Consider the following 20,558-nt stretch of genomic DNA (forward strand, 5'->3'; position numbering starts at 1 on the left):
CTGCGATGGATACTGCTTCGTCTCTACCGAAACACAATCCAATATTCTGCTGTATCTGTACGGCAAGTCAGCTTTACCTGTTCTGATAACACGAATCAGTTTCTAATAAATATCTCGGTAATTCTGGCTCTAATTGTATCCCAATTTCAGCCTCATTGCCAACTAACGCTTCCATTGACGGTTTTGAGTCCGACACTGCAGCTTTGACTATGGTTTCTTTCATTCTTAGCAGCAGCAAGACAATATTATTCAAATCAATTCCAATCGAGACGATCTCTGTTTTTCCTCGACTTGCAAAGCACTAGTTTCAATCAATGACATCTACTTCCAAAACTGTCATATATCATCCTATAGTGAAAAACATTTATGATATAAACTCCTTCTAATTCTTTCGTAGCCACTATTGAAGATATACACATGGCCCAGTTAATTCATCTCAGCGCAATGGACAGTTAAGAGCTCAAGTACCTCAGTGCTTACGTGTGTTGTAGGTTTACTATCTGTCACTTCAGAAAATTGCGGTAGAAGCACCAATATTAGAAGTTTTCTCGCTTTTTCAAAAACACTATAAGTTTCATCAACATATTCCTTTTATATGCATTCGACAATTGTTGAAATTTGATTAGTAACTGCATCTGAAGTATCTCAATATCTCTGGATTTTCATGAAACCTTTATCCCCAATACATCCTTTTCTGAATTAGTGTTTCCTCATTCTCCACGGCTTGAGATGCATTTGTAAAAGCAGTTGCATCATTGATGTTCTGAGGCTTCGAAGGTACGATAGCAGACTCAAGGCTCAGCGTTCGATTAAGAAAACTGATAAATTGAAAATATAAGCCAAAAGTTACACCTTTTGGTCAGAAAAGCCTCAGTATCCGACTTGAGCATGGTTTCTTAGCAAACTATCCGAGTCCTTAATAGTTGTATTCAAGCTCTCCTCTAAACATGTCGACAAGACGAGTAATCCGAAACAAAAACACAAAATGACTTTCTAGAAATTGCAAGGACAACTCATCTATGATTTTGGTTTGACGTTCTCTGATTAATTTCTTCCCTCTGTTTCATAAACAACGAAACTCAATGAAGAACTGTGTATCAATGAAAAAAAAAATTCAAATAATGAGTACAGAAAATAAACCTAAAGTCAACTAAAAAAATTCACAATTTGTTCATGTTTATTTGTTTCCCATGATCTGGAAATTTCGCGATGAGCATCGCATCTCCACAGATCAATCTTCCAACTCTTTCTTCCCAAGAACATCGGTATTCATCGATTACTAGCTCTACGGATTTCAATTTCCGTCGCATTTGTCTGGAGTTTCCATAGTACATTACCACATAGTTATTATATAAGCAGATGGCCGGTTCCCAGCTCAAACAGCTCAAAGCATCACTTGCAGCCAAAGGGCTTGTAGGCCAAACTAACGGCAAGAAGGGGAAAAAAATTGCAGCTTCTGATACTAGACGTGATCAAGCAGCCAAGACGCGCGATTTGGATGAGATTCGTGGAGAATTCAATCGTTTTGATACCAAAGTGAATAGAACAAAAAGAGACTACACCATAGTCCAAGGAGGAGCTTTTGTCACAGCTGGAAAACAGCAAAACAACCGTTCTTCGCGCACAAATGGAGGTGTTGAAGCGGCAATGCGCGCCGAATATGAAGCAGAAAAGAAGCAACGCAATAGAACTGGAGGAATGGTCGATCGTAGATTTGGAGAGAACAACGCCAAAATGACACAGGAGGAGAAGATGTTGCAGCGTTTCACTAGAGAAAGACAACTGAAGTCAGGTGCTTTCTCCTTGGGCAGTGATGATGAGTTCGGAAACGACGATGACGATGCTAATGGAGGTTTTACCTTGACACATTCGGGCAGAAGCCTTGAGTTTGACTCGCCGCTGCTCGGTCATCTGGAAGAAATCCCTAATTATGTGGATGAGGATGCAGTTGAGACCGGCCCTGCTCGTAAGAAGTCTAAACGTGAGGTCATGGCCGAGATCATCGCCAAGTCCAAGTTCCATCGTAAAGAGAGACAAAAGGCTTTTGAAAAAACACAGGAGGAGATTATGGACTTGGACGAAGAGTTTGGTGATGTTGTGGGAGCCCTTCGGGGTCAGCGTACTGCCCGTCCCGCCGCAATTGTGCCCAAATCTCAACAAGACATTGAGTATGACGCCAAAATGCGCGAGTTGACATACGACAGAAGATCCGTCCCCGCCGACCGTACCAAGACCGATGAAGAGATCGCACAAGAGCATCGTGAAAAAATGCAACGTTTGGAACAAGACAGAATCAATCGTATGACCGCGCTGAGGGGTGATGAAGATGGAGCTGATGCAGATGATTTGGACGATGACTTCTGGGCAGGAAGTGACGACGAAGAAGGTCAAGCCATTGGCGAGGACGGCGAGGAAGAAGACGACGAAGAGAGTGGCTCGCAAGATGAAGGATCCGGAGAGTCCTCTGGAAGACCAAAGTCAAGTCGATACCAAAATGCACCCGTTGCTAAGATGCCATCCAATCATGCAGAGTTCGCAGAGGCAGTAGAGAACATGGAGAATTCACAAGTCATGGACCATATCAAGACAATTGGTCGCGTTTTCCATCCACGTCTTGCCGAGGGAAACAAGCAAAAGATGGACCAATTTGTGGCCATTATCTTCGAGCACATTCTTTTTCTCGGGCAACAAAGCCAGCCAAATGCTGAATTGATTGACGATCTCATCAAACTCTTGCGTACGATGGCTGAACAATACAACGAGCTGTTGGTACAGACAATTCGAGACATAATGAAGCAGGTGGAGACTCGTGTTGTGTCCCAGACAGTGGAGAAGCAAGACCTTGTGTTTTTCGTAGCCTTGGGATACCTTTTTTCAGCCTCTGACCATTTCCACTTGGTCATCACCCCAGCGCTCATTCTTATGAACCAATTCCTTTCTACATGCATGGCCGAGGAGAAGACAGCTCTGCCGCAACGTCTTGGCCAGGGTCTTGTTGTCTGTGAAATTTTGTTGCGCTACCAAGACTTTGCTAAGCGTTTCGACCCTGAGGTTGTGCGCTTCGTCGAGAAAACCTTGCAGTGGCTTCTTCCTGAGCCAACCAAGATTTCCACAACACTCAGTAGTGGTAGACCACGTGGGCATTTGAATCTTGACAAGTCGTTTAAGCCCAAGGCCGTTCAGGGATCTCTTAGCATCCTGCTGTTGTTCGTTGACACCAAGAACTCCAATCAGCTCAAGTTTGAACTCATCGCGCGCACCGTCGACGTTATCGATAACTGCACTTCCTTGTGGAGAGACAAGAGCGCAGCTATTGAGGTTTTGAGCTCGTGGCAAAAGCTACTTCAACATACCGCCAGATACTATGGCGCTTTCCTACCCAAGCTCGCGGACAATTTGTCGAGACACCAAAAGCTTCTCAGTAATATGCAGCAAAGCAGAAAGCCATTGGCATTGCAAGAACACAGAAAGATCGCCATCAAGACGTTCGCTCCTCGTTTCGAGGAGAATTTCAACCCAGACAAGAAGTCTTACGACCCCGACAGAGAAAGACAGGAAGTAAACAAGATCAAGGCTCAAATCAAGAAGGAGAAGAAGATGGGTTTGAAGGAGCTCCGGAAGCAGACCCGCTTTGGCGCCATCCAGCAAATCGAGGAGAAGAAACAAATGTACTCGGACTATCACCGGAAGATGGCCAACATTGTCAACTCGATTTCGACAGTGGAGGGTGCAGAGAAAAACCAGTACGAGCGGGAGAAGAAGAGACGTCAAAACCAGAAATAATGATTGTGGTGACTCAATGTATAGTAGTAAAACGTATAAACTTTGTGAAATTAACATTATTGTATTCGAGTGAGAGACAGTGAGATAAAAAAGGATATTAATACGAGTGTTGCATGAATTGTTGTACGAAGTATTTAAAATGCGAGCATTGGCCTTGCTAATATATCTACAAATCGTGCTCCTCAATGAGCTGAGTTATTGCGGATTTCAAGCTATCGATAGCGTACTCATAATCGCTAAGCTCGTTGTAAATCTGCGCCGAAACACGGAAACACAACTTCTCTTTGTAAAAAAACAACGGCATGAAAGTTTTATAGGTGTCAAGGAGCTCGTCAACCAACTTTTCTAAGTATGCTGCTCTTTTGGCAGAATCAACGTGAGCGAAGGCGGACGAAATCTCGTCCGGAACACATATAGTGGTCATAGCGCTATCAAGACAATCGTTATTCTTGTTAGATATAGCCCTCGCTCCAGGCCACCGTTCTTCCACCATTTTCTTTGTCGCAGCTGATAATTCAGTACAGTAATCGAGGATATGATCTTCGCCACCACAAATCTTCGACCGGAATTCAATTGCAGGTTGAACCATTGCAAGCTTCATGTAGTGACCGCGCGTTTGCGACTCGAACTTGTGATTGAAGAAATTCGACTGTGCCGGGTTTTGGTATGTGTCAGTGATTGGGAACGTCTGGATAGACTTTTGATGTTTCGGATCAACGTACAATACAGTGAAGGTGTATGGATAGTACAACCACTTATGAAGGTTGGTGCTGAAAAAATCCGGCTTGAAGTTCATCGCCTCGAAGTGAATTGGGAGCAATCCTGCTCCATGGGCGGCATCAACATACGACAAGACACCATATTCCGCACACAAGCTAGTGAGCTCTCTGTATGGGAGTTTCACAGAAGGCATCGAGGAGACTGTGTCAAAGAATGCCATCTTTACCTTTTTTCTCTCAAAAACGTCTCTAAACTGGGCAATGATGTCATCATGCGAGATGGGAAGCTCATAATCGAGCACCACCACCTCAACTGCGAGAGTATCTACCAAGAAGTCAAAAGTTTTTTTGCAGAAGCTATAAGTTGTGTGTGGTATCACAAATACATCACCTTTCTCCAATGGAAGCGACCGCAAAATTGTATTAACAGCCACTGTGCCGCCGGTGACAAAGGCTAAATTGTCTGATGCGCAGCCCAAAAATTGACCCATTGCTGACAATGCATTGTTGTAGTTCTCGAAATGAGTTTTGAAGACGTACTTGTCTGGAGCAGAGTAAAATTCAGATGTGACTTCGTTGAGTTTTTCGATCAAAACCAGAGGAAGCATACCATAAGAACCATGGTTGACGGATGTAAAACCCTTCGAGTTAATGAGCGGGAAATGCTGTTCGCGGAACTTGTGGCCAAATTGGATGGACATTTTACTTGTTTGAACAGGGAAATGAGCAATCTCTCGGCTTTAAATACCGCTAGAAATGCGCTTTCAAGATGCGTTGTCGCACTTTGAAAACGCATCTCGGACGTATAACTACCATCTCAACTAATATATCCAATGCAGCTGCGAGGCATTTTTTCATTGATTATCAACACATGCTCGAAGGAATGCTATGGAAAATGATAAAGCAGCCTTCACAAACTCTACAACAACCGCACTTGCACAGAAAGAATCGCAGTGCGTTGCTCTCAGGTATATATTTATTCACACGAGTCGTGATTACAAAATGTCTAGCTAGATTAAAGACGACAGGCAACGCTGCGTATCAGACACATAAATAAAAAAAATGGGGGAGAGGAGGCTCACACAATTAGACTTGCGAAGCAGATGGAACACCCACTCTGGAGGTCTTACGGCCAGCTGGGGTGAACAAACCACCCTGAGCAATAGCAGCAATCGAGAACACACTGGAGGCCAAGAAGACGAAGAACGAGAAGTAGAGGAAAGCGGTGGAAGCTTGTGCCTTTCTACATCTGCCCTTAGAACCCTGGGTGATGCTGTTGTTCATGACGTAGTCCTCGTTGGAACAGCTGTGAGCACGAATGACAGCAGCAATGGCAGTAGCTGCAGCAAATGTGAAAACAGTGTTCAAGAAGTCGAGCAAAGCCAACACAATGGGCCAAGCGAAAATCTCAAAGAAATATGCCAACACACCGTAAAAGGTGGAGGTCAAAAGACCGAAAGCACAGGCGAAAACGGCAAAGTTCACCTCCGAGTTCAGTTGGAAAATAGTAGTAGCAGCAAGAGAACCGGTCAATCCAAGTGCAATGACGAGGAACACCATGTTCACGACTCTAAGGACAGTATCACCGATAGCCAACATTGTATCTTTTTCTTTTGGGGGTGGAGTTGTGGTTATAGAATGAGTTTAAGTTTGAAAATCGATTGAGTTTCACAGTAAGAATACAATTTCAGTGCAATTGTGATGGATTAGGTGATTTAGAATAATCAGCCTAGGTAGTGTACAGTTGGAAGATCGACTTTTAGATTTTTTGCAATGGAATGGGGAAAGTGCGGGAATCGGGGCCTTATATATAGTGGAGCGTAGCAATGGTGCTGAAAGAAGGATGAGAGAAATAAAGTTTAGCCGCCACGCATCGCGGGTTCCTAGTGCGGGCACCGGGGATGGTGCATTGGCCGGAACGGCCTGCAGAATGTGTGTTTTGCTTTTACCCCAACGTGTTCGGATGACCTCATTTTGGGGATTACCTACAGGCCACAGAATAATCGGTGGGTCGGTTAGACCGGTAGCCGGTGGTGTGAAGCGACGCTTATGTAAGCAGAGATAGATGGGCTGAACCTTCGATATTCATGGTAATTTATTTCAATTAAGTTTGGGTTATGAATTTCTGCATGTGGTTCTCGATTTTGTACTGTCGCACAGAACTTTTTTGTTACAAATAGACGTATTCATGACATGAAGTCATGACCATTGTGATGGCAAATGATTGACGGAATCTGACTAATCGGTTAGATATTCGGTGCAGATTCATGACCACAAAATGGAGTGATGTGAAAAACACGGCAATGGAAGAGAATATGAGGTGCGAAGCGAAGCGGAAAGACTTTATAATTTCGGGGCCTCGATTTCGATTTATTCATGACAAATCCGATATACTTCCGATTTAGAAATGGTAGCTGTGTGTATGTAAATGGCGCGGGAGTCAAGGAATCGGGCCTTTCGGGGCTCGATCAATTGAAACTTTCGTCGTATCTCACCCAACTAAATCTGTCATGGTCAGTTTGCCTTACGGTTTCCGAACACCGAAGATTTTGTTGTTTGCCGATCACATGTTCAGTCATACGTTTAAAATGGACTTCTTGATGTATCCGACTCAACCAAGCTTTCGTTTGCATTAGTCACCTCAGTTGGTATCTCTTAATACCTAGTCCAACTGAGCTTCCTCAGAACCTAGTGATAAAAGCCTCCTCGTAGTACCGCGTATATCATTCACTTTGACATTCTTCCTCAGTTGATCATTTGCTTGTCCTCGTATTAGTTCTTCGTTGCTTTGGAGAAGCTTGTCTCCCCGTTGTCGTAGTTCCCAGGGATAACTAGCTAAACCACGATTGCGTTTTTTCCTTGAATGATCCCAATCATATATCTTCCGCCAAATGAACTAAATCGAGTTTTCCTTTCGAATCCTTCTATTGGACCTATCTCCATCCTCTTCCTCACTTCCTTCCCAGATACTTCTTCCGGATCTCCTCATCAATTGCGACCATTCCAGCGGTCTGACCCTCAAGATCCTCCACCCGATCATCTGCACCCAACTCCAAGAGAATCATTCCTGTGCCATCATGCCCTTCCGCCCATGCATGGTGTAATGGAGTCCAGCCCTCTTTATCAGTAGCATTGATAGCCGCCTTCTTCGCCACCAACAAGCGCACCAACGCATTGTTACCTGCTGCTGCAGCTCGATGAAGAGCGGATAGGCCGCGTTTATCCCGTACATTTACTTTTCCCTTGTAGCTTTCAAGAATCAGCTTTACCACCTCCACATGTCCTTTGCTAACCGCCAAATGCAAAGCTGTTGTGCCCTGGCCCGTGGCCAAGTTTATGTCTGGAATTGGCTCTTTCGCCATGAACAATCCAAGTGCTTCATTGTTGCCGACTGCACATACAATGTGCACTGGAGTCCATCCGCTTTCGTCTACCATGTCATCCAAGTCTTTCTTTACGAAAGGAAGCATCATTTGGATCATTGGAAAGTTATTCATTGTACATGCCCAATGTAATGGGGTCCTGCCATCAGAATCCACAGAGTTTATTCTCAGGGGGTCCTCGGTTAGGAGCGCACTGACTTCGGAGATGCTACCGTTTTGTGCTGCAGAATGTATTGGTGTTGTGCCTTCCATGGTGTAGATGTATTGATTGTAGAACTCGAGCGTTTTGTGTTTCTGGGGTATTTCGGGGTAGGTGGGCAGACACCCGTCCACCATTAAGACTGCATACCCGCGGCAGACCTCTGCTTTCAGATATGCACCTGCATGGAGATTGCATTCCGAGGGTGCCTAAAGTAGCAATACATTACTTATCCTTGCGTCATGGAATTCGACCAATTTAACTAAGAGGTTTCTGGAAGAAGCCGTTGACGTTAGATGCCTGCGAAAAGAATTTTATTGAGATTACACATGTAAGTACAAGTCAAGTATTTCTTCCGACCAAAACCTTCCAAATTCATCAAATGAACAAACAGGTTAAGTGCCCCGTTGTTGCCCGATTGGGTTAATTGGCTATACATAGCTTGCGGCAGCCAAATATGTGCCCTGTTCACATTCTAGGTTACCTGAGACAAAACTGGACTGGGGTTCTATCCGATGCGTAAGCAATGGTGGCAAGTGTGGTTGCAACGGCGCAAGCAATTTTGTAGATTCAATGTCAGATCTTCAAGATCCAGGAATGAAGCGATGCAATTGGTTTAGATTGTTGGTACGTAAAACGGTTGCCAGGACATAACTGTTTCCATGTTGTACACAACCCGAACCACCCAATTTGCACCCAATACCTTCTGGCCAAATAGAAGTACTTACAATTCGATGCAGATTTCTGGCGCCTTTTGGATCCACACTTGACAAGAAATTAAATTCTGTAATGCAGCTTGGAAGGTACATTTCAAAATGTAGGGCTTGTAGCGGTGAATTTCAACGTGTAGCGTTTTTTAAGGATTACTTCGCCAATGCAAGATTTCTCTTGTATTCAGTTTACAACTTCCGTTTGCCCTTCTTCTTTGGTTGAATCTTCTTGGTCTCTCTTCCCGATGCTTGTGCCAAAACTTCGGCTTCAATCTTTGGGTTTCCGAGCGGGAAATTCATCAGTTCACGCATTGCCAGAAGCTTCTGTTCCAACTCCTCAGTCGTGGTGGGCTTCTGGCTAAGATCTCTCATCTTATCTACTCTCTTTTTCTCGTTCACTTTATCAAGACCCAACCGTTTCTCTTCCTTTTTCCGCTCAATGGCAGAATTCCGCTCCATTGTATCGATCGCCTCGGCTGTATACTTAAAAATTTGGTCTTGAAGCTCGTAATCGTAGTACTCCTCCCGTCCCTTGGTGAGAATTTTACACTCCTGGATCAAATTACCCCCGTCATGAGGGCCAAATACAGGCGCAAATAAGGCAAATAAGACCGATTGCACTCCTTCGTAGCTATTCTTGAAGAATATGAACCACACAGGGAATAAGAGTATATACAAGAGAAGTCCCCAAATAGTTCCGAAAGAAAGCGCACGTCTGGTTGAAGCAGTGCGCATGATACCAGGGTTCACGATGCTGACCTGAATGTTACATGGTGCCGAGTCAGGTCTCTCATAAGCCAATAAATCTCTTTGCAACAGTCGTCCAAAAATCCCAAGAAGTAATTTGGAAGCACCATACACTTTCCAAGGGGCATTCTGAGGATAAGCTCGCTTTTCCCATAAGAAATCGTCTCGATCAATTGGTCCTAGCGCCTGTGACGAGCATGTTGTAAGCACGATTCTCACATCTCGGTCTGGCGGCTGCACATGCATCGATGGTCGGAGAAGGGTAAGTAGATGATAGTGAGCCAAATAATTGACAGCCATCTGACGCTCAGCGCCGTCTACAGTAACGCTCCGGGCGCTTCCACGCGGGGTGCAATCGGCTGCACAGCATACTACACCATCCAACCGTCTTGGAGTGCTGCTGTCAAGCCATGTAGTAGCAAATTGACGAACGGAATGAAGCAGCAGCAAGTCACAAAGTTCAGCAAATACCAAATTGTTGTTGGTCTTCTCACGCATGTCGTCAATAAAGTCAACTGTCCATTGATCCTGAACCAGTCGACACAAGAGCACCACCTGTGCTCCACGCTGCGCCAACTGATACACAACCTCAGCACCCAACCCAGATGTTCCTCCAGTGACAATAAAAACCCGTCCGTGCATGTTTCTGTCACTGGTATTGGCTGACCCACCGAAATAATACTTGGCGGCACCCAAAGCTGTGACAATTGGAACGTAAGTTTTTATGTAGCTCCAACCGGGGATCGTTTCAGGACCATCGAAGATGGCCGAGGAAAGGATATCAATCGGCATGGCGGGAAAGAAGATGTAGTTGGAGGAAAAGACGTGGACCTAGCAGAAAAGAAGGGGTCGATGCTTGAATTAGCGATTGGAGTCGATAAGATCTTTTTTGATGATCAACTTTTGAAGTTTAATGACTCTTGAGTTAAGGAATTTACTGTGGATAATTTCGTGTATCAAATTGTGTTTCAGATCTCTTTAGATTGTTTTAGGTTTCAAAAGTGAGTTTTGCAGCCACTTTCAAAGATGGATGCAAAGTACCGAAAATGATGATAATTCGAATAATATAGCTTGGTAAGATTTACGAGTAAGGGTGAACAGTGAATTAGACTCTCTAGAAATTGCGTAGAAGACGTGTTTTGTAGTGTGTTTCATGGTGGCAAACACTTTGAGGGCACGATTCTATTTTTAGACTTGCAACAAGAAGTCGTTGGCATAATTTACAAAGATAAATACACTCGAGATGTCTTTTATAATTCCTGACGGGCGTTTATTATCATTTTTGACACAAGATGTTGAAAACGTCAAGACAGCTGCCTCAAAGGTTCTAACAGAATCAAGCCAGCATGAGTCGAGATGAAAATGAAAATTTACATATATTTTGCTGAGGCTTCAACGCTAATACCTGCTCAATTGGCTCCGATACCCATTCTGTAGTCTCTTACTTCACGAATCATAGCGCAGAACAAAACAAAAAAATCGAAATAGAGGTTACACAAGACTATTAACCAATTTTCGATATTCCACAAGTCGGATCATCTCCATCTTTTACGTAATCCCTGCGCTGCAATTTACCCCATCTCATCTCATCGCATCTCATCCCCATCGCATCTCATCTCACTAAACCTATACTACATTACCATGGACGAAATTGCCATCTACGTTACTAGAGGCAATGCTGCTGATAAACATGCGCAGGAATCGCTCGGTTCCGCAGCATCTATTCAATCAGAGGGCCACTATGCTTCATTCAGAAACGCAGAATGTCCTATCAACGGTGGTGCACTTACTGGATTCGGTCCAGGTGAGAGACTATTTGTAGCATCACCAAATAAAGCGCTTATAACTACCTATGCATGGGGAAAGGAGAGTGCAGATCAAAGATTCCCCGTCCCAGAGCCACTTTCGTGTCTCACGTTGGCTAAATATCCACCTGGAACAGGTATTTATCACGATTCTGGAAACATAGACGAAAAAGACGATGAATTAGATGCTTCAAGCATCGAGAAACCTTCATACTCCACGCCGTGGCTTTTAGCGGCCGGCTCAAAGAGCGGTCGTTTGTACATTTGGGAGCTAGCACTGGGTGACTTAGTTTGTGTCAAGGATGCGCACTACCAAGAAATCTCTAGTATTTCATTTTCAAAGTGTGGCACATTTTTGGTCACTGGTGGTCTTGACACTCGTATTCATGTTTGGGATACCTTGAGTCTTGTAACGCCTGCCCTCCTGACGGGATGCAAACCATTCGCAACATTTTCCAATCATTCTTTGCAAGTCACACAGATTGAAATTTACTCTGCAGCTTTGGTCTCGGATTTCAAGGTATACTCCTCTTCAAAGGATGGTACTGTGTGCATCTACGATATCTTGTCTAAAAGCTTGCTTACCACGTTCGTTTTGCCATGCGCAGTCGAATGCTTTGCTAGAGATCCTGCCGGACGTACTATTTATGCTGGTCTTGCTGACGGAACTGTCAGACTGGTACCATTATACGTGGTAAACCCCCACAGCAATATCCTAGAGGCTGTGGGCGGTAGTGGAAAGGTTGTCACAGTCGAAGCAGACCCTAATCTTACTTCTACATTTGTTCACCATGTGTCAACATCTAATGAAGGTGCACTGAACAAGGATCTGGCCGATAAGAGCCCACTTTGTCATCCAACAGTCATGAGGGTGTCTATGGATGGCATGCAACTTATTTCGGGTGACTCTTGTGGCCAAACTTTCGTGGCTGATATTGTCACAAAACAGGTTGTTAAAGCATTCACAGCATGCAAGTCCCCAATCGCATATCTTTCTGTTGATGTATGTGACAAGAAGGCGCTTATGGCACAGACGTTTTTCGAGAAAAAGCACAGACTTCTCCCACCTCTCAAGCGTATCTTGGTGTCTGTGGATCCACTTCAGCACTCGTTGACAATGCAATTGTCTGGTGCCACAGAGACAGAGGAGAGCTTCGAGCTGTGGCTCCAACAAAAAGCAAATGAGGAATTCGAATTCACTAAAGCTTCTTTTGCGCCATCTACAGCAGCATCAACTGACATTAAAAACGACGAGGCTGTCCAGCTTCAACTCAAGTTAGACAAGGTTTCGGCGGCTTACAACGAATTGAAGGATCAATACGAAGAGCTTTTGGCTGCGCATGAGCAGTAATTCAATTTCGAAAAAGTAATTAAATGATTATTCCTTAAAAAATTCAGTTTCTTTACTTTTCGATTTTGCAGCCAACTGTGCGCCTGCAGACAGGTGCGAGATGCTCATCACCAAGCCTCATCTCAGTGTTCATCACCTCCAGTCCATCATCAAGAATGTCAGAGGTGAAGCTCTCAAAAAAACAAGCCAAGTCTTTGGCTTTCAGAAAGCCTAAAGCTGAGCGTGAGCAAGAAAATTTAGAGAAGCAGCAAGAGAAAGAGAAAAGAAAGAGAGAAGAAGACGAAAAAGAACAGGCTGCAAAGGAAAATGAAGGAGAAGAAGCGCCAAAGAAAAAGAGAAAAACGAGAAGAGGAAAGAAAGGTAAAGGTGTCAATGGTGGCAGCGGTCCAAGGTTCCTCCTATTTGTGGGCAATCTTCCCTACGATATTCAACAAGCCGAGCTTGTGTCACACTTCAAGAATGCCAATCCGGACCGGATCCGGATCAGAAAGGAAAAAGGAATTGCGTTTTTGGAGTTTGATAACGACAACCAGGAGATTCAGAGTAAAATGGACACTGCACTTCGAATGCATCACTCTGTGATTCGTAATAGGAAAATCAATGTGGAGCTCACAGTCGGTGGCGGTGGTAACTCTGAGTTCAGACAGCAAAAATTGAAGGAAAAGAACGACAAGTATGACGAGGAGCGCAAGACAAAACAGAAGGAGGAGGACAAGAAGAAGAAGAAGGAGGAGAAGCTGGTTCCAGAAGGCATGCATCCAGCTCGTGCCGCCATGATGAAGCAGCAACAGGAGTAAGAGCAAAATTCGTAGAACACGGGATAATACACAATGGCATTCACTCATAGAAATTTGTATATATATATGTATTAATCAGTAGGGCGGAACACCCACTTATTAAAGAACTTGAAAATAAAAAGACAACAGGCAAATTAAACGAAAAATATGGATCTGATAAGATCTGACTTAATGCATGATAGAGCGAGGGAGACATGCACATGATAAAGAAAGGGGCTTAGAAAGCCAATGAGTGGTCTAGATTAATGGAAATTGGCAGATGAGATTCAGCCGGGATGGAAGTTCGCCAATGACGAGAGACACAGTGTAGCATATTGACCTTATCAATGTCAATGGTAACAATACCGACGAAATTGGAGAAAGCGATAGATCAAGGGCAAGAACAAGAAAAATAACACCAGTAACACGGGCGCAGTAATGCAAATGTTCATCAGTTCCAATACTTGAATTGTGTCTTCTCATCAATTTCTAGTATCCTGCGATGCTCTCATCTAGGCAGAATTGTATTGAGCAAACTGTGGACATCTCGTCAAACACCAAAGTCAGCTCTTTACAAAATGGAACATTTCTTCAGACGACGCAACTTTGTTCTACGAGTAGCGACACCATTTCCACCGGCTGGGGCAGGCGCAGACTCTTGTACAACATCAGCAGCAGAAGGAGGGTCCAACACCGCGCGAATACAATAATCGAACAATTCCTGGACACCCACCTGCGTAGCAGCTGAACACTCCAAATATTTCACCGCACCCAAGTCCTTGGCCAACTTCTGGCCCTGCTGCTCCAGCACGGGTCTCTCGTTCCGCATCTGCAACTCGTCCATCACATGCAAATCATCACGCAAGTCCAGCTTCGTTCCCACCAACACAATCAAAATGTCGCGCGGTGAGTGATGCAAGATTTCTGGGATCCATTTTGCCTTGACATTCTCAAATGAGACCGGGCTGACCACAGAAAAACAGCACAAGAAGATCTCCGTTTGTGGGTACGACAAAGGACGCAACCGGTCGTACTCCGATTGGCCCGCAGTATCCCAGAGCCCCAATTTAATCGGCTGGCCATCGATCATCACCAGCGCTGAATAGTTATCGAAAACTGTTGGGATGTAATCGTTGGGGAATGTATTTGTGGTGTACGAGATGAGAAGACATGTTTTACCAACACCTCCGTCTCCGACAACAACGGCCTTTATACTTCTCATGGTTTTTGGTGCTTAAATACGTCTAGTCTGTGGTAGGCTTTCTGTTGCTGTGTATGCGGGAATTACAGCCAGAAAATAGAATGTCTATGATAAAGTGTCGCTCCGCTATAACCAGGAATCAACGGCTGACTTTTTTCAGAGGGAATATTGTGTTTCTAGGACTATTAGAAAAGAATCCCGATGTGGTGTGTATGTGGGGTCACAGGAAGGACTATGGTGGAAACTGAAAAACAGAGGAAACTGAGGAAAATTAACAAAGAAACTTGGAGGAGGTTTCGATTTCGGCTCGAATTTTCTGCGAAATGAGATCTAGCGGCAGTTACGAACCCTTTAGTGGAAGAAAAAAGGGTAGCCTAATTCGTCCAGTCAGTGCTGGTCCATATTCGGTTTTCCTGTTTCGTCCATCCTGAAAACCCTTGCATGCCATACCAACTAAATCTCTCACACGCCATTGCTGCACGTCGGCTAATTTGGGGAAGAGATTTGGCGGTTGGATTTTTGGTGCCGGTGTACGGGTTTTGCAGATTTGCTTTCGAGATCCTGAATGGTTCGGTTACATTTGCGGGTTGGACTCGAAAGTTATTCGGGATGCCCTTCTTCAGACAACTTATTGCGCTCTGACCGTCATTCATGCATTAGGGGTTCAGAGCCAGGGTCGCGGCGTCAGTTGGAATGGAGACTGCAGATAGGAGTGACGACGACTTTTAGAAAGCACACTAGTAGCCCTAAAAGAACAATATTTGGAATTTTCGTGGGGTTGAAAAGTTGGATTCTTTTTGCAATTTTTGTTTCGTACTTACGTCGTGGACACATTGTGATTTTTTCGTATTTCGGTGGTGTCAAGCGCTGTAGAATAATTGAGTCATTAGTTGGCATTGGTCCGAACTAGTATTGTGCCCGTCGATTTTCGTTTCATTGGATTTGATTTTAGTATGGAACCTAGGATTGTGTAAGATTTTGTTCTGGGTTCTCTGGGGCTGGATTCTCTGGAATGGTGGAAGAGTCGATGCTGAGTCTTTGAGTATTTTTTAGTGAAAACAAGACATCGGAAGGCTTCTGGCAAATGCATAAAATCCTTTGAATGAATTTGATGAATGATGTGTAAAATTTTGAGAAATATTGGGTTGTTATTAATGTAGAACTGAAAGGATAGTTGGCACTGGGTGCAAATTTTACGTAATATCCTAGAAGTCAACAACATAAAACAAACACAGGCAGATCTAGTATCGAAGCTGTCATACTTCATTTGAGGTTCGCTAAGGAGGCTTAACATTGACTTGTTTGTCCTTCGCTCTGTGATACTGGTATCCAGAACGTGCTAGAACATAATCATGTTTGCCAAAAGATAAGATTAAAAAGAACTCAATTCATGAACACCGTTATGTTGATTAGCTTTCCTGTTGTAAAGACTAAGTAATTGCTAAAACTGATAGTGAAAGTATGAGCTTCTCTACTCAAAAAAGTGGTTTTCTCTAGCTTTAGCCAACCTCTGATGATCTGACAAATGAATCGGTGAAGTAGCCCACTTACTCTCTCAATAAACTCTCAGTAGGTATTTCTTGCTATTACCATTATATTAGGAAATTATCGGACTGGGTACTCCTCCCCAAACTAAAGAGAGATCACTTCACCTGTGGAAAAGCAAATTCGCAGAATTACCAATCATTTCAGTCGTCTCATAAGAGTGTTTTTTATTGAGTCCGTCATGTTTGGCACTTCCTTCTAAATGAACTAAAATGTTTGGGATACCAAACACAAAGGGGACCACTAAATTTGTTATGTAAGACAATTCACACAAACCAGACTATAGTCTAAGCTACTGCTAGTCAATTTTTCAACATCAGATTGCTATGAAAACCAAAACGGCATTTCTTCGATTGAACAAGCTAGCTCAAAAAACGGAGATCGTGCATTACAGTATAACATTTCATTTGATACAAACAAAAAGGAGCAATTAAACAATCTTATCCATCTACATCGTATCAAACTGCAAATGATAATCATCTTATTAAGGACTCACTATCTTAAACCACTTGTAGATTAGCTACGCCTTCCATAGTCACGAGTGAATACCAAGCTATAATCAAGAAGTCAATAAAGCCCACTATAATATAGACATTCACAAAACAAAAATTCTCGGACGATCTCAATTCACGTTATATCTTTCTTGGCAAATACGAAACATATCACAAGCAATATGTACGACACGCGATCAAAGGAAATAGTGACCTCGAAAACAACCTTCGCAATCTTATTTCTATAGCTCCAATTCCTGAACAATAGAAAATTTTACAATCATTCTCTTCTGATATTGTTGTCCTGCAGGCAGTCCGCTCTGATTTCCTCCACCTCCGCCATTTCCAACTCCATATCACTCCCTCCAAACACACATATCGCCGTTTGAAACACAAAAAAATGACGTATGCAGATCTTCTCCCCGTAGGCACAGTCCTCGCCATGTGCGCCGCTTCGTTCGGTCTCGGGATCATTTATGGAAACCTTCCATATGACTACTACACGTTATGGCTGCCAGATAGAGAAGCGATTGCCCGCTCGGTGGCCCACTACGCTATTTGGGCCAATGCTCCTAGAAGAGTTCATTACATTCTTCATGGAGTTATGGCATTGGGCTTGTTGGGTTGTTTCATCAAGATGTTCAAGCCACACCCAGATGTGAAGTATTTCGAGTGGGGAACTTTGGGAGCTTTGATGCTTGCCATTATGATTTATTTCACCAACTTGCGTATTGGTGTGAACTCGTGCGTGAGCGGAATTTGGGGTGATGTCGATGAGATTACCGGTATTAACGTCATGGCTGCTTCGCAGTTTATGATGGCTGTGGTCCTCTTTGGTGTCTTGGTGTTGCAAGGTGGTTTGTATTATGCCCAATGGTACGAAAATAAGATCCAACGTGAGTTTTACGAGGCTGAGCGTGCTGCTGCTGCCGCTGCTGCCGCTCCAGCTGTAGAGATCGAGACTGAGGTTGTTGAGGAGGTCTCTGGTTCTACTGGTTCCAAGAAGTCCAAGTCTGGACTGGCTAAGAAGAGAGCTTAGCTTTAAATGAACAGACGTTGATCCGGACCTCAAGAGATCTATATGGTCTAGAGAGAAGTACTGATATTCTTTGCGCTCGACATATCATCTGAGCAACATTTTCTCGAAAGAGAATTATAAAGATTTTAATTTTCGTTTATAATTTAACGTGAATGTATTAGAATTTGTATTAAATATAGCCTGTGTTTGAAGATTTAATGGGTTAATTCGGCCTGAGTAGGCTATGAAAGGACAATAGCCAGCTAAAAAAGTTTCGTGGAATTGATTGCAATCGACTTGTTGTGGATTGTTGTGCTTTTTGCTAAAAAGCACCGGGTTGATAGGTATCACTTCATTGATTGAATACTTATGTGATCAACAATGCCTCTGTATCTATGCTTCCCTTTCAACAACTCAACTCAGCTTTGGATACTCAAACACTCTTTAAAATGCTCAAATATCTCAAAAATTTATTTAAGTAATTCTCTAATTTTGATTACTTCTGTACCTCCAACTTTCCACCAACCGCTTTCTACGAGACTGAGACTCTGCACAACCAAAGACTCATAAAAGCGACACTTCAACCACATAACTTCCAAATAAAAGATCTCGGAAATACCATTGCATATTTGTTTCTTCAGATTGTCCATATTACTTTTTTTTTGAGCCTCTTTTTTTCGCTTACCCCAAGATCCATCTCCGCCAATAGAATCTCAGTACTTACTACACATATCTATTCACACAAAATGGGTGTTGCCGAGCAAGTCTGGGGAGACTATCCCGTCTACTACAAGCAGCCACTCAGAGTATGTATTCTGCGAAATTTTGGAGCTTGTGGCCGTATTCTGTGTGCGATAGTTCCATCTATTTCTGTTTCCCAATCTACATCAGAAACAACGCAAGGATCAGCACTATAGGAACCGTGTGCTTCATACAAGAGTACAATGATACTCATTGGGTCGTGAGCATCTGTTTGGTACCCATAAAGTTCTATATTCATGCCAATGACAGCCTCTTCACATCTCGATTTGAGCTTCCGTCGTCAAATTCTCTTCATCATTATACTAACAGACAGTGGATCAGATACCACGCTCACACCAAGCCACACTTTGCTTTGTCTGTGGCCCTTGGTGTCGCTGGTCCTGTGCTCTTGCTCTTGAGTCCCCTCAGAGAAAAGTACCTCTACGCCAACCACGAACCTATTCCACAGGTGTACCCTTTGCCTACTAGACAAAGAGACGCCAGCTTGTCCGGTTACGATGATTAAATAACAATAAACATTTTAGAGAAACCCAGTTCCTGGGATGTAGGAGTATATGAATAGCCGTGGTGATAAATCACATCTCATTGACGACAAGGGAGTAAGAGAATGATATTGGCAGTTGCTAAACTGAGAAAGATCTTAGATGAAAACAAATACTCAACAGTGAGTCAAACTACTTCTAAATTCCCTCAAAACGAAGTATCGGTTGGTGATAATTCTCAATTCTGTATTTGAAGCTGATTCGGGTCCAAAACACAAAAAATTATATTCTATTGAGCTACTTACCACGAGTTTCCTATAGATATGATCTCTAAATGCTTCAGTTGCAGAATATTTTACTCGACAAGCTTTTCAAAACAATCCATGACAGTCTCAACCTTCACTCCAGCATCTCTACAGGCTCCGAGAAGAGATTTGAAGGCGTTTTTTAACAATCCCTTCATTAATTTCAACAAAAGCGCCTTGGCAATTGGAGCGATGAAGAAAGCACGTTTTTCAATCTCATTCAGCTCCATGGTCTCCAAGAAAGTTTGAAAATCGGTCTCAGACAAGTAACTTTCCGGGTCGACTCCAGAAGCTTCAATGATGTCTTTTGTGTCAGACATCAACGTTGCAACCATGTTCTGAACGCTTGCAAAGACTTTCTGAAACACCTCGGGGTCTTCAATCTTATCTGGGAAAGATCCAAAGAAATTTTCTGTCATGGAATCAATTGCGGAGTCATAGTCTTGTCTTTTAGACTCGTCTGGTACATGCTCTACCACTAGACTGTCAAGTTGGTTCAAGTCCGTGATAGGTGAAGCAATAGCGAAAGCGGCAAGTGAAAGAGTGGCAAATCTTGAGAACTTCATTGGTGGTATTGTGGGATTTTAATGGAATATTTAATAGAATTGGTGCTCTGTCTCACCTTTTTATATTCGCAGATGTCCGACATCTCCGTGGTTCTCCTGAATCAGATCTTGCTGGTGACGCATCGGCTACTCGATATTACTGCCGCAGTCATGTACCAAGCTCCCGTCTAACCGTGTGAGTCCAGAATGACTCTTCCGTTCAACTTTCCCTGGCAAAGTAAGCAGGTCGGCAAATTATAGTGCGTCCTGCTTAAGGTATCACAATTGCGCTAGATCCTCAAAAATACCACTGGATGCCAATGAGACATCTGTAATCAAATGAAGTTCTAGTATGCTTTCTATTATTATAACTAAGATACATTCTCTGGCTCATTTGAGGTTCGTACTTGCCGCATTAGCCATCACTTAATGGATCTTCATTCAGTCTAAAGACGTTTATCTCTTACAGACAGATCGCCTCGACCACAGTGTGGTTGGCTTGACGTGACGATACGAATAGTGCCAAGCCGTTCATGTAAACTGGTAACGGTTTTTCTCTTGTTTTAGACGCATCGATGCATCCTCTATCTGCGCCAATTATTGCCGTGTGTACTCAAAAAAGATTCCGTGCGCTAATTTATTCCGCTTTGAACCCCTAATAGCTTGCCTGTGGCGAAGTAGTGGTCATTGTCCATTGTGCTGATCTCTTTACTTGCAGGTTTGCCGATCTCGTGAA

At 43.4% G+C, this 20,558-nt stretch overlaps 9 protein-coding genes across 9 annotated transcripts; 4 read left to right on the forward strand and 5 right to left on the reverse strand.

Moving 5' to 3' along the window:
* Nucleotides 1–1,359: 1,359 nt before the first annotated feature.
* PUMCH_005154 (uncharacterized protein) lies at nt 1,360–3,783 on the forward strand (the record flags this gene model as incomplete). The annotated part of the gene is made up of 1 exon (XM_063024060.1): nt 1,360–3,783. The coding sequence occupies one exon, from the start codon at nt 1,360–1,362 to the stop codon at nt 3,781–3,783; it is 2,424 nt and encodes an 807-aa protein (XP_062880130.1).
* A 166-nt stretch (nt 3,784–3,949) lies between these two features.
* Nucleotides 3,950–5,203, reverse strand: PUMCH_005155 (uncharacterized protein; the record flags this gene model as incomplete). Its single annotated transcript, XM_063024061.1, has 1 exon — nt 3,950–5,203. The coding sequence occupies one exon, from the start codon at nt 5,201–5,203 to the stop codon at nt 3,950–3,952; it is 1,254 nt and encodes a 417-aa protein (XP_062880131.1).
* A 385-nt stretch (nt 5,204–5,588) lies between these two features.
* On the reverse strand, nt 5,589–6,101 carry PUMCH_005156 (uncharacterized protein; the record flags this gene model as incomplete). Its single annotated transcript, XM_063024062.1, has 1 exon — nt 5,589–6,101. The coding sequence occupies one exon, from the start codon at nt 6,099–6,101 to the stop codon at nt 5,589–5,591; it is 513 nt and encodes a 170-aa protein (XP_062880132.1).
* A 1,352-nt stretch (nt 6,102–7,453) lies between these two features.
* PUMCH_005157 (uncharacterized protein) lies at nt 7,454–8,221 on the reverse strand (the record flags this gene model as incomplete). Its single annotated transcript, XM_063024063.1, has 1 exon — nt 7,454–8,221. The coding sequence occupies one exon, from the start codon at nt 8,219–8,221 to the stop codon at nt 7,454–7,456; it is 768 nt and encodes a 255-aa protein (XP_062880133.1).
* A 762-nt stretch (nt 8,222–8,983) lies between these two features.
* PUMCH_005158 (uncharacterized protein) lies at nt 8,984–10,333 on the reverse strand (the record flags this gene model as incomplete). Its single annotated transcript, XM_063024064.1, has 1 exon — nt 8,984–10,333. One exon carries the CDS (start codon nt 10,331–10,333, stop codon nt 8,984–8,986), a length of 1,350 nt encoding a protein of 449 aa, XP_062880134.1.
* Nucleotides 10,334–11,182: 849 nt separating this feature from the next.
* PUMCH_005159 (uncharacterized protein) lies at nt 11,183–12,697 on the forward strand (the record flags this gene model as incomplete). The annotated part of the gene is made up of 1 exon (XM_063024065.1): nt 11,183–12,697. The coding sequence occupies one exon, from the start codon at nt 11,183–11,185 to the stop codon at nt 12,695–12,697; it is 1,515 nt and encodes a 504-aa protein (XP_062880135.1).
* A 155-nt stretch (nt 12,698–12,852) lies between these two features.
* Nucleotides 12,853–13,494, forward strand: PUMCH_005160 (uncharacterized protein; the record flags this gene model as incomplete). The annotated part of the gene is made up of 1 exon (XM_063024066.1): nt 12,853–13,494. The coding sequence occupies one exon, from the start codon at nt 12,853–12,855 to the stop codon at nt 13,492–13,494; it is 642 nt and encodes a 213-aa protein (XP_062880136.1).
* Nucleotides 13,495–14,044: 550 nt separating this feature from the next.
* PUMCH_005161 (uncharacterized protein) lies at nt 14,045–14,695 on the reverse strand (the record flags this gene model as incomplete). Its single annotated transcript, XM_063024067.1, has 1 exon — nt 14,045–14,695. The coding sequence occupies one exon, from the start codon at nt 14,693–14,695 to the stop codon at nt 14,045–14,047; it is 651 nt and encodes a 216-aa protein (XP_062880137.1).
* Nucleotides 14,696–17,110: 2,415 nt separating this feature from the next.
* PUMCH_005162 (uncharacterized protein) lies at nt 17,111–17,749 on the forward strand (the record flags this gene model as incomplete). Its single annotated transcript, XM_063024068.1, has 1 exon — nt 17,111–17,749. One exon carries the CDS (start codon nt 17,111–17,113, stop codon nt 17,747–17,749), a length of 639 nt encoding a protein of 212 aa, XP_062880138.1.
* Between the last annotated feature and the right edge of the window lie 2,809 nt (nt 17,750–20,558).

The sequence above is a fragment of the Australozyma saopauloensis genome, chromosome 7 (assembly GCF_035610405.1).
Source record: "Australozyma saopauloensis chromosome 7, complete sequence".
Taxonomy (NCBI): Eukaryota; Fungi; Ascomycota; class Pichiomycetes; order Serinales; family Metschnikowiaceae; genus Australozyma; species Australozyma saopauloensis.